This window comes from Cupressus sempervirens, chromosome 9 (genome assembly GCF_028749045.1).
Source record: "Cupressus sempervirens isolate cs-2001-9-10 chromosome 9, ASM2874904v1, whole genome shotgun sequence".
Classification (NCBI taxonomy): domain Eukaryota; kingdom Viridiplantae; phylum Streptophyta; class Pinopsida; order Cupressales; family Cupressaceae; genus Cupressus; species Cupressus sempervirens.
In genome coordinates this window covers 342,204,849-342,218,482 of record NC_143126.1, presented here as the reverse complement: position 1 = coordinate 342,218,482, position 13,634 = coordinate 342,204,849, and the positions used below count along the sequence as shown (strand labels likewise).

At 37.3% G+C, this 13,634-nt stretch overlaps 1 protein-coding gene across 2 annotated transcripts in view; it reads right to left on the bottom strand.

Annotated features, from left to right (window-relative positions):
- Positions 1-10,992, bottom strand: part of LOC149538727 (Regulator of chromosome condensation (RCC1) family protein) — a 49,521-nt gene extending 38,529 nt beyond the window's left edge. The window contains exon 1 of one of the 2 annotated variants that reach the window (XM_089800060.1): positions 10,478-10,992. In XM_089800060.1, the coding sequence (XP_089656186.1) occupies positions 10,478-10,682 (205 nt within the window). In that variant the 5' untranslated portion in view covers positions 10,683-10,992. The remainder of the gene's footprint in view (positions 1-10,477) is intronic. The other variant, XM_089800061.1, reaches the window with a different exon arrangement.
- Between the last annotated feature and the right edge of the window lie 2,642 nt (positions 10,993-13,634).

The following is a 13,634-nucleotide window of genomic DNA, read 5'->3' as shown; positions in this document are numbered from 1 at the left end:
GTCCGACCTTAATGGCACTTCTGAGAGGGATCCAATTTCGGCACCCTTCATAAAGGCATCACATGTATCTATTGATGAGACTCTCGTCCTGTGTAGTCATCACTGGATTCACTGGGTCTTGATAAGGATCATCTTAAACAATTTATCCATCCATTTCCTGACAATTTCCTCCTCATCAATTTGTTTACTTCCTTGTGACAAAGAATCTACTCCAAACACAAGTCTCTCCTACAGTATTTGCAATTTGAATTGTTGTATAAGCAGCTTCTTGTTCTTAAACTTGCAGACTTCATAATATCTACGCTTACACCTGTTATGTTTCATCACAAAAGAATTCCAAAGATGCATGAACTGCTTCTCATACTTTGTTATACCTGTTCATTATTGTCTCCAGTAGTAATAAGAAACGGAGCTCTGAAAATATCTTAGTACATCAATCCATATTACTGGAAATGAAATACTACGTTCAATCCATACTAAGTGTTGTAACTCTTGACTGATAGTTTTCTCTAACATTTTTTATGTCAAATTGAAGTGTTCCAGAAGTTAGAAAGTTTCATTTGGAGTATTGGACTTATCCAGGCAAATCACCCTTATAATATTTAGTAAACAAATTGCTGCAGTGAATTTTCTGTGACGTGGAGCTCCTCACTAGGCTGTGTGTCATCATTTTTGGGTCTAGCTGATGATATACTTCAGCGACTGACATTTCTGATCCTTCTGGTGGAGGCCATTTTGTAATTAGTTCCAGAATCAAGGAGGACTTGTGTAGCATGCTTCAGTTTCGAGTCTCCAAGAAGCAACATGTGTCGAGGAATGATCTTATGATCTGACCAGCACCATTGAGCAGTTCAAAAATACATTTAAAAATGAGATTTTCAGAATATTGCTGACTATAATCTTCCGTAAGTTAGCTGCTACATCCTGCTCTCCTTTGAAAATTGCTCCATTTTAAGTTATTCCAGTCTATTGGTTGGTATTGCTTGTTCTGGTCTTCAGTTGCATGCCATAGTTTTAGTGATTGTCATTTTCAGTGGCTTCATATATTTTTGCAAGCCTAGCATGCCATAGTTTTAGTGATTGTCATTTTCAGTGGCTTCATATATTTTTGCAAGCCTAGCACCTACATTTCAGTGTCATTTTCAGTTTGACAATGGCTAGAACAATTTTTTTTAAATGTCTACAACTGATAGTTCTATGCTTGAGTTGATGTAATAACTGTTTGACCTTGATTCTATTTGCTCTAGAGTCTTCATCATATTTTTTAAGTTGAAAAAACTGATAATATAGACAAACTGAAAAATATTCATTGTCATATATTTATTTTATCTTCATCTCAATTCACAGTAAAAATGGAGAATAAAATTAAATCTCCATCAAAAGTGACTATAAAAATCAGTCACCTACAAGTTAAACATTAGCATATTTCTTTGGTTATGTCATTGAAATTGTAGCTAGGTAAAATCACATTTAAAGCATCTAAGGGTGTGAAATCAGATTTATAGCATTGTAGAAATGTGTTTAAGCATGTGCACAACCTAAATTGAATAAATTTTACAGATAGCAGCCTAAAAATATAACAAAAATCAAGTTCCACTATTATGTATGTTGATTTCAGTAGCAATTTGGACTAGATAAGCACACAGGGAATTTCTCAATCTATGTTGAAAAGCACTACAATGGACTATCCATGTCAATCACAAATCAACTAACCTCCACCTGTGCTTTGCATACGAAAAGTGATCAAGTTCTTTACTCATCCAAACATATAAATACCAACTTCAATAGGCCACATATTTGAATTTTTTATATAATTTTTACCCAGACATATTCTCCATTGCTTTAAGAACTAGAGTCAAAAGCCAACAATACTTGGCGACATTAAAAACTGAAAAACTCACATTTGAAACTGGATATGCCAAGCTAGTTGGAAAGACTTCTATATAATCCTACATTACTGGGTTCGGACCCTGGAGCTCGGGTCTGGATCCAGATTCGTCCGGGTCCAGATTCAAACCCAGGTCCACTACGGGCCTGGACAGGGTCCCTGATTGGGACTGTGGGTCCACCAAGGTAGACCAACAATCTCAATCAAGGACCTTACCCGGATCCACTGCAGACCCGTCTGAATCCGGGTGGACCCGCAGCTCATGGGGCCATGAAAGTGGTCCAAACAACATTAAAATATCATTTTTTTAATTTTTTTTGTTACTAACCCTTAAAAAAGGCAAATAAGATACTTTTCATTCATCTACTCTCTCATTTGCTCTCTCATTTTGGTTGGCCATTTTGCAAGTTTGAAGAGAAGGTTGTAGAGATTGTTTATGGAGTCTCAAAGCCTTCCAATAATCAGTGCTTAGTGTTCCAAGTATGCATTTGATCCTTCCTTTTACTTCTTTGATAGTTTGTTTTTAGTTTTTTAATTGTTCTAAATTTTTATCAAGCTTTGTATAAGTTCTGAAATATTCTTATTTTATTTTTGTTATAGATTGCAAGAGACACAAAATGAGTAGTCAAAGTTCAGTGGGTGGGGAGGGATCCCAAAGATTAAAAATTGATTAAGTTCTCCTTTGTGGAAGTATACAACAAGAATTGAGCAATGTGTTGGAGGAGGGTATATATGGAAATGCAATTTTTGCCAAACCAAATATAGAAGCTCATATTACCGAGTTATAAATCATTTCATAGGCCCACTAGGTCAAGGGATTAGCATGTGTGAGGGGCCTCCAAATGGAGGTAAAAAAAGGGTTGTCGGCTTTTCAAAAAGCACGCATGTTAAAAGAACAACAAGAAGCTGATAGTTAGCCGCCAATAGTCGGTGAGTTGGTTTGTGCCTTGAGGTTTACTTCCTTGAGGTCACAAGTTCGACTCCCCTTCACAGTGGAGAAAAGTTGTAAGTCAATTTCCCTTACGAGACTTTCGTGCCAAGTACCCGCTCCGCTGGCCTGGGGTATAGGATTGGACTTTTCCCCCAAAGTTTTATGGGAAAGGATTTGCGGTTTGTTGGATTTGGCTTGGGTCTCCCCCCTTACTATTCAAGAGTTCTTTAAAGGATGGAAGTCTCCCTCTCATAATACGTTGATTATGAAGCTATGGGATTTCATCCTCCCTTTTCTTTGCTAGGGTGTGTGGAAGGAAAGAAATGATAGTGTGTTCAGGGGTAAGAAAACTAATTCTGTCCAGTTGTCCTATAAGATTAAGCATCTGGTGATAGAGAATATTAGGACTGTTGGGAAAGGGCATCAACCTCAAAATGAATGGGAAGAAAAAGTGATTCAGAAATGGAACTTGGAAGGGTTAAGTGTTTTTCAAAATGGGAATAACCCTAGGAATTCGACTAGGTGGGACTGCCCTCCTCAAGGCTAGTGTAAGATTAATTTTGATGGGGCCTCGAAGGGCAACCCAAGGATGGCGAGTTGTGGTGTCATCATCAAAAATATGAACGGGGACAGTTTGGGTGTGATGGCCATCCCTATTGGGGAACAAACGAATCATGTGGCGGAAGCTAGTGCTGCTCTCTATGGTCTTAGCTATGCCAAGAGTATGAATTTGAACAAGATTTGGCTAGAGGGGGGACTCCCTGAATATTATTAATTGTCTTAATAAAATTAACAACCCTTCTTGAACAATTTATAATATTATTTGTAAGGCCATTTGTTTAATTAATTTGTTTGAGACTTGTGCTTTCACTCATAACTATAGAGAAACTAACCATGTTGCTGATTGGGCTGCGAACGTGGCATGCAAAAGTGAGGAAAAGTTGATTTGGAATCAAGATGATAATATCCCTATTGAGGGGTCATCCTTGATTGAGTATGACAAAGTGAGAAGTGAGCCAAAAAAAATTATTAATGATGAATAAGGCAATAAGGATTAATTATGATTTGGGCAGATTTAGGGTGTGGGGATTATGATTAGACTGGCAAAGAATTTTCATTCATTGCCACACGGATGGTGGCCACGTTTATTTATCAATTTCCTTTGCTTTGATATCGACATCGAGCTTTTCTTTCTGAATGTTTATTCTGGGATTGTGAGAATCTGCAACAGATTGAAGAAGATGAGTGGAAGGAGAAAGCAATCGAACCAGCTAGCTGTAAGACTGAAAGAACAAGACGGAGATTTGGGAAATTTTGGAACAGGGGAAGTTTATGAATTTTATGGAGAAGCTTAAAGATAGCAACCCTTCTATTACCCGCCAATTCATTAAGCCCTAGAAGGATGGGAGCATTTTGGTGGGTAATTAGAGAATGGAGGTTACTGAGGACATCATTGCGGAAGCTACGAGCCTTGAAACAAAGGGAATCAATGTTTATAGAGATAGGAAGCTTTCAAATCGGGTAGTAGAAGAATTTGCGGACACAACTAAAGAGCATAACAGATTGGGTAAAATTGGTAATTCCTACTTTAGCCTTGGCTCTATATCTCGCCCTTGGAGGTTTGTCATGTTTGTTGTTATTGAATACTTAACTTTGGATGGCCGCTTTACTCAGTTATTTGGGTACCATTTTATGCTGGTAAACCATTTAAGGCATAGGGTTAGGCTTAATCTTCCCTTCTACCTTTGGGAATCGTTGGGTAATACAATATTAGCTATTCAGAATGATCTTGAGGGTGACCATGCTTGTCATGAGGGTTTAATGGTGTTGGTTATGAACCTCCTCAAATCAAAAAAAGTGGATAGACCCCATTACAGTAAGAAAACTCTAGAGTGTGAGGCTGAGGGGAGCGAACAGGATGAGGGCTTTGATGAGGATATAGAGGATGAGGTTGCGGAGATAGAGGTTAAGAAGAGGAAAAAGCCTAATCCTGGAAGCTCATCTAGGAAGAAAAGGAAGATTAAGGAGGCCGATTCTAAAATGGATACGGATTCGAAAGAGGAACAAAAAGAGGGTAATGGGAAAAGTGGCATTGTTGGTAGGACTTCTAGAAACAAGGGGAAGAATATGGATAGGGTTTCAAGCATAACTTCTGATGATGAACCTCTAATTAAGAGGATGGAGCGAAAAGGGAAATATGTGCTTTCTCAAGGGAAGGTGGATGTTAAAGGGCTTGGGGAGATTGATTATGAAAGAGACAATGTAGGGAGGATGAGGATCTTACTCATAACAAGGTCAATGATGACCACGAGTTTCTGAAAGGGATCTTTGGTAATCAGGGACTTATGAAGAAGGATGTCAGTAGTTTGTAGCAGCAGATGCAAGACATTTTGAGAGAATTTGACCAGCTCAGAAAAACTACTAGAGGGGAGAGAACTTTGGGACAGTATATTGATTGACTTTCTGAGGTGATTGGTAACACTGAAGGGGTTAAGAATCTTATGAAGCGTGTTCCACCCCTGGAAGCCAAGAACAAAGCTTTGGATCAGCTAATTAAAGATTCTAGAAAAAGTTGGATGCTCTGGATAACAGAGTGGGTAATATGGAGAACACGGTTAAGAAACTGGCTGATCAAAATTGTTCTATTCTAAAGATTGTGGCAGACAACATTAATACTCTCCTAAATAAATTCGAACAAGGGAAAGGTCAAGGCTCCAAGGAAGTGAAAGGTAACCAGGGACCTAGCAAGTGCACCAAGGCCAACTCAAAAAAGATAAAGGTTGTCGAAGCCAAAGAAATGGATGATCTGAAGGCCTCTACAGAAAACATGAATATCCTTGCAGACCAGGCAGCGGATTTACTAAAGACCTGTAGTTGGTTTTGTGATGTCTTTTTGCTTTCTTTTTGCTATCTTTTCCTACTAGGCTTTTTGGCTACTTGTTTTAGCTAATTTTGTTCTTTGGTGCTGATGCACAGTTCTTCTGGGTTTTTCAACTTTTTTTATCATGTTCCTATGTAAAAAGTTTTGGGTCCTTTAAAACCTGTTTTTACTTAATCAAACAAGAGGCTAATAGTTTAGTGTCAAGGGGCAAAAAAGATAGATCAAAGAAAAAACCACCAACACCACCCTCTCAAACAACCACTAGACAACATCCCTTCCTACCAACCACATCTACGGATAGAGATCAAATAAAAAAAGCTCCATCCTGCAAGAAAGGGCCATTAGATAAGACATTTCAAAATGAATTGAGAGAAATTGCTGACATAAAGGTTGGACATTGCCTCTTACGAATGGTGTTCCATTCAATCTAGTGAGATCACCTTATTGGAGAGAGATGGTGCAAGCAATAAATGATGCACCTCATGGTTACTGAGCCCCTGGATATGAAAAGTTGAGAACTGTCATATTGCATATTGAGATAGAATTTAGAAACCCTCCTCAAACCAATAAGAGATTCCTGGATCCAAACAAGGTTGAGTATTGTCTCTGATGGATGGAAAGATTGCAAAAACCATCCATTAATAAATGTAATTGTCGTCACCCCCAATGGGGCAATGTTTTTGAGGGTGGTTGATTGTGAAGGGCAAGTAAAGGATGCAAATTTTATTGCCCAACTTCTCATTGAATCCATAGTTTGTGGGAGTTGACAACGTTGTCCAAGTAATAACGAACAATGCTAAAGTTTGTAGGGTTGCACGTGCTTTGGTAGAAGCACATTATATTATCATATCTTTTGGACACCATGCACTGTCCGCTCCTTGAACTTGGTGATGAAAGTAATTGGCACCCAATTTGAATGGGTGAAAAACTTGTATGAGGGTGAGGAGATCCAAATGTTTGTGACAAACCACCATATGTCACAAGCAATTTTCAGAACTTTCTACCACTTGGAATTATTGAAGGTAAATTTTAAACTTTATATAGTTTCATTTATCATTTTGTGTCATAATTTACATAATTGAATAAAAAAAAATTTAGCTTTTTTGTGTTGTTTACATATTTGATATTTGAAATGTGTTATTATATTAACTTACAATTTTAAATAACATGGTAATAGGTTGCTGAAACAAGGTTTGCTTCACACAATCGTCCTTAGGCGACTTGTGAGGGTGATAGAAGCATTGTCCCAAATAGTTATTAGCAACTAGTGGGGTGGATGGAAGCAAGCCGATACAACAAGGGCTAAAAATGTAAAGGATATAATTTTGAGCAATGATTTTTGGAATAAGGTGGAATAGAATTCACCAATCCCATCATATCTATGCTTTAGTTTGCCGAAACTGATGAGCCTTGTCTGGGGGACATATCTGATGCCATGGACTCCATGCTAGAAAGAGTGAAATCGGTAAGTTTAAAATTTCATAAAATACTTTATCCTTGTTTATTGAGAGATTTTGATTTTTTATTTTAATTAACACTACATCAAGATAACTTACATGAACATCATTTGGCATTCCAAGTCATTCAAAGGAGAGAGTAGGATCCTGAGGAAACCTTGTACAATCAAGTGAAGAAAATTGTTCTACATCGCTGGAACAAGAAGACTACACCTTTAAACCTCGTGGCATATGCACTTTCTCCTGGGTATTATAACGGTGAGATACTTTATATTCCTGGTAGAGTAGCACCATACAAAGATCCTGAGGTTGCAAGTGGGTATAAGAGGGTACTTATCAGGCTCTTTAGTGATCCTGATGTGGCATCGAATGTTAGGAGAGAGTTTGCAAATTTTGTCTCAGGCAAAAATGCAAACCTTGAAATGACCAAAGTAGAATGGATGTCATTGGATGGTGGTACTTACATGGGCAAGATTACATGTACCTCCAACCTCGTCATTAAGATCCTATCACAAGTAGGTATTTAAGGTTTTTCCTTTTCTTATGGCCACTTAGCTTGTGGAATTAGCACTCTTATTTTCCTATTGTATTGTGATTTACAAATTCTAATTTTCTTAAATTGTGATGGTTGTCTCTCTAGGTTGCGAGCTCTTCTCTTGTTGAGCAAAATTGAAGTACATACTCCTTTATCCACTCAATGAAGCGTAACCAGTTGGGTTCCAAGAAAGCAGAGAACTTGGTGTTTATACACAACAGTTGATGCCTCCTGTCACGCAAGCATCCAAGATATAAAAAGGGGCTGGAGAAGTTGTGGGATGTATTAAACGAGAGTGTTGACTTGGATATGACCGTCCAAGATCTATCTAGAATTGCCCTGCTAGATGTTGAGGAGGATGAGGAGGATGTGACTGCATCTGGGGCTAGTGGAACCAATTTGGATTCCAATGATGAGGATGTAGATATAGTTGGAGATTAAGCCATTGATCCGTCATTTTTTGATGTCCCATTTGACCCTTGAAGGGCATTTGCATCTTTCATACTATGAGTCTATGATCATTGATAAACTATTAAACATATCATTATGTTTCAAACTTTATTATCTATCAATCTAATGAACTAGTCTATGTTTTGAAATTTCATTTTGCAATTTAGTAGTTCAATGTATGATTTACTTTACAATCATTAACATAGATTAGTGAGCAAGTATTTAATGTTTATCTTTGACATTTGGCATTGATCAATGATCAAGTAACATTGATATATTCATACTATGAAATGACTTAGTAAGTTTTACAACTATGCATGTTTCTCTTCTTTTTTTTGCATATACCCACCCACAAACCCAGATGGGAAAAAAAAATTGCCCGAACCCACGAACCCGAACCTGAATCTGTCCTCGAACCTGAATCGGCAACTTAGCTATAATCAAAACCACAATTGCTTAAAATATTAAAACAAACATCCATTAGACCACTTTTGAATTGTTCCACAAATAATTCAAGATTCATTTATCATATCCTATTGGCTCCAAGTTAATTTATGCTATAGGTCTCAAGTTCACAAATTGACAAGCTTATATCTTGGTTCAAGACAATCCAAGGATCATCTGTCATAGACTGTTGGTTATGGGTAAACCTAAAACAAAATTATCAATATAATAATGAATTGTATGATGGTTCAATGACATCTATAGACCCTTTTGTATATCAATTGTCAACTAAAGGGCAACCGTCTATAACATCCACTTTCTAGAGCGTATCAAACTTATACGTTGGTTTCTTGATGACTCAAGAATTTCAAAATCATTTTCCTAGGCCCATGTTCAGCATATCAAGGTCAAATGGAACTGGAAATCAAATCAAAAATCTGTGCCAACTGGTTGAAACATAGAGGAAATTGAGCTAGTGATGCATACCTAAGAAGATAGAATCGGAAATCGAAAGTATTTTGTTACGTGAGGTGTATTTTCTGCACCTTGCAAGCCTTCACAAACACTGTTAACTCATTATTAGATTCAAGTTGGGAACACTTCTCCAGGAAAACATTATTATCTAATATGTCAATTCCTTGTTTTGTGAGAATTGAATTTACTTTCAGGTGGAGTTTTTTTTTAAGACATGCTATTCTTGGGAAGCGGTTTCTGCATACCTTGTTTTATTGCATGATCTGGGTGCTGAGAAACTCAATCACTATCATCTGAGCTGAGTTTTGTCGAGTCTTGGTGCTCATAAAGCCAAAGTCTTTAAACTGGACGAAACCACAGATAAAGCCACAAGTACATGTGATTCACAAAGATGGCTGAGAAACTCAATCACTGTCATCTGAGCAACAGTTCTGTCGAGTTTTAGCAGTTCTCCAAATTCTTGTCAAATTTTGTGAATTAATTAAGTAGTATATTTTTCAATTAACCCATCAAATCACAATTGTTTTTGAAAAAAATACATAATTGGATCCGTCAAAATAATGAATGAAAGTTTTAATAACATCTATATGACTATAGCAACCTGTGAGATCCAAGGAGCGCATACTGGCCCCAAAAACAGTGCGCCAGAGTCTCATACAGATTGTAACCTTCTTTTAAATCTGATCTTCTATACTCAATTTCATTCAATGAGTTTAAAGTTTGTCCAACCTCGCCTTCTTAATCAAGGTGATAATTGCCAATTTTGAAAATATCCCATGGCTGATGCAGATATCGCTGTACGAAGAACATTCCATAACAAAGTTCTATCATCTCTGCTCACGACAAGACCATACTGCCCTTGCATTTGAGTTGGCAATCGATACCGAAGCCGAGCCTGACTCAACAAAATAGCTTCGTCGAAAGACTTCCAGTACTACAATTGAGATTTTTGTAATACAAATGAAAGTTATCATCTCCATTTTTATTTTTATTTTTATTTTGGTAATCTTGACCGTACGCTGAGACTCAAAATTTCTAAAAAGGGCTCTAAGAGTCGATCCACTTTATCTATTCTAGGCACTCGCCACAAGGAGTCTTTCAGTTTGACCACAAACTTGAAAATTTATTAACGATGACAGAAACCCTCTTGTCCCGGCAAGCTCAAAGTTTGAGTTTTCAGCGCCCTCAACCATTTGCGGGGTCAGGTGATGCCTTCTGAAATTATGTGTAATTCTATGGTGATTGTAATCACCTGGATCTGGTAACGCTAGCGGAAAAATTTTTAGAGAGTGGGTAATTAAGTTCGAATGTCCTAATAAGTGTAGGGCCGGCATTGGAAAACATAGCCCGTCATGCTCAACATGTTATATAAGAAATAGAAAAGAAAGAAACAGTCGCAATTGAAGAGCAAACAAACCCCAAGTAAATAATGAGCCATCGGAGGCCACGGCTGCTGTGTGCTGGCGGCCGCAAGCAATGTCCACCCACAACAAATCTTCAAGAAGGGTCTTTGGAATCCTGGTGTAGCACCGACTCGCCCTCCGAGCTGTCTGCCCAGAATCGTTGTATCCCCATACATAAAGTGCACTCTTTGCCGGTGGGTTTGCCTCCTCCAACCTCATTTTCCTGCACACTCAATCACCTCAAACGCCCCAAAACACTTATACACCTGTTTCCAAGGAAGAGCTAATGCAGTAATTATAAGCCCAGGCGTAATGGCGAAGAGTGTGGTCAACCTTCTTCCATGGTCCGCTTTTCATGTTGTCCATTAATATATCAAGTCAAAAGAGTACATTCTGGAAGCCGAGAGTCTGTACCGTTTTTATTTTCAGAAGAATATATCTATGTTTTTGTTTTTGTTTTTGTTTTTTGTTTTTTTAAATGCAAAGGACGCAGCGAGACTTTGCTCTATTTTTCACCTTAAAAATCTTCAAAACATATATTTTTGAGAGAGGGACTAACAAACACTCTTACTTTTTTCACATACATATGAAAAAGGTATTTTAAAAAAAAGGATGCCATGGAGGCTTATAACTCGATTTACATAATTGGAGAAAAAGGAAAGGAGGAGCTTTTATAATTGGATCTACATTTGCTGGGAAGTGGGAAGAGGTTAGGTTAATGAAAATTGAATTTGAATTCTTTCTTTTAAATTATTTTATTATTATTATTAGGTAAATTTAGTTCAAGTATTAATAATTGATTTAAGTTATAAAGTTATATAAAATTTGACATATGTATCTTATTTCTTATAGGATTTAGTATAAATTTCTATTGTTGTTTCTCTCTTTCATTGAAGGATAGCTATCTAGATGGAGGAGGATGGAGCGAGGACTCCTAAGGAGTCATTTGAAAGATTTTTTGGCAAGGTTTTCCAATGGTTGGTCAAGGGTGAGTTAGGAGTAGGGTAGATGGCCTGGGAATAGGGCTTTTAATGCATGGCAATCCCCAGATCGATCCTACGAAAGCTACTAGAGATAGGGTGGAAGCAAAGGTTCCATAAAACCTTCTAGGGTTTTTAGGGAGGAAGGCCCTCGTATCAATAGCTACCCAAATCAAGATCGGGCTTGAGGAAAATAAAGGATACAAGGAATAGATGGAATTTTGCTACACCTTACACAAGTCCCAAAGTCGAATATCAGTCCATTAAAAGTAAATTTTGGATACCCAAGCAACAAGAAGTGGAGTCATGAGCAAAAAATGTTTGCTTTGGATTTGAGCACTCTAGAATGGTCTCCATTTTGGTTGATAATGAAGATTATGTTGATTCGTGGTAACTGAACAAGAAAGTAATGGATCATGAAATTACCACACACTTTTCATAACTCGTGGATTCAGGACATCAACACGAAAAAAATTGGTTAACTGATTAAGGATTTTTGAGTTGACTCATAAACTGTTTCCCAAGGTTAACTAGTCAAGTATGTTTAGGGTTAACTTGTTAAGATGACATAAGTTATGTTAATATTGGCTTAGGATTAGGGTTTTTTTAAGTGAATATAGTGCCTCTTGAAGTAGTATTGAGTTGTAAGGGAGATTAAAGATTGTAATAGGTTGAAGTTACTAGATAATAAGAATATTGGACTCATTATTTGGTGGATGTAGCCAAGTGATTGGGTGAACCATGTTAAATCTTTGTGTCGTGTGTTCTCTTTTTGTGCTTTATTCTTTTTATATATTGGTTATATTTGTATGTAATTGTTATTTTTGTAACTCTAATCCTAAAAAGTGGTATTAGAGTGAGGTTGTTTCAATTTTCCTTTACAAGAAGGTCTCATAGTTTAGTGAGAATTCCACTATTGATGGGAGCAATGGCAGACAAGGGTAAGCTAAAGGTTGAGAAGTTTAATGGGCAGAACTTTCAACTATGAAAAATTCAAATGGAGGACTATCTTTATCATAAGGATTTATGGAAGCCATTGGGAGGGAAGTGCAAGAAAAATGCAAATATGACTAATGTGTTAGGATTAGAGAGATAAAAATGCAAATATAACCAATATCAAAAAAAGATTAATGCACACAGAAGAGAACAGAAGACACAAAGATTTAACAAGGCTCACCCAATCCCTAGGTTACGTTCGCCTAAAAAATCCAATATTATTATCTAGTGATTTTAACCTTTTTAAAATCGACAAGCCCTTGCAACTCAATAACACTGCAAGAAGCTAGACTAAATCATCATACATTATTAAATCCCTAACCCTGAGCCATTTTATCCAAGACTTGTGCCACTTACAAAATTAGGGCTAGAATATATAATCTAATCCAAAAAATCAACTCTCAGTGCCTTTTACAATAGCAAATTCATTTTTGGCTTTGGAGGCACTCTCCCTCAACCCTTCCTTATGTCACAATAGGGAGTGTGTGTAGGCCTACAAACCCTAGGACCCCACAAGGGGCATTACCTCTTAAGGGGTTTTTCCCCTTGACCCCTAGCATGGGGGCGTTGCCCCCTAACCCATGTAGAAAAACTTAAGGGGATATTACACCAAATGAAGTGGGGAAAATTAACCTCTCAGTCTGATTAGATTCCACATAACAACAATCTCCCACTTGGAGACTGATCAAACTCCACAACAATAACCTCCCACATGGAGATTGATCATAACACTAATAAACCTATAGCTACCATGGGAATGTAAAACCACCCTAGAATCTAATGATCTTCTATTTTGTTCAGTCTAGAAGACCAACCAAATTTGAAGAGGAGTTCAACTTCTCTCTTGTCACCACCTTTGTAAACATATTGGTGGGGTTGTCTTTTGTATGTATCTTTTCCATCTTTAATTGTCCTCATCCAAAACTAACTAAATGAAATGGTACCACAAGTGTATGTGTTTTGTCTTTGAATGTAGAGCATAATTCTTTGTAAGATGAATGACACTCTTTCTATATGTAAATAAATAATTGTCTATCTATGGGTGCCCCAACTCTTTCATGAAAAATTGAAGCCATATCATCTCCTTGGTCTCTTACATAGCAACAACACACTCTACCTTTGTAGTGGGTAAAGCATTCACCTTATGTAATCGAGAAATCCAACTCAATTATCCCACCGATAGTAAATGTATATC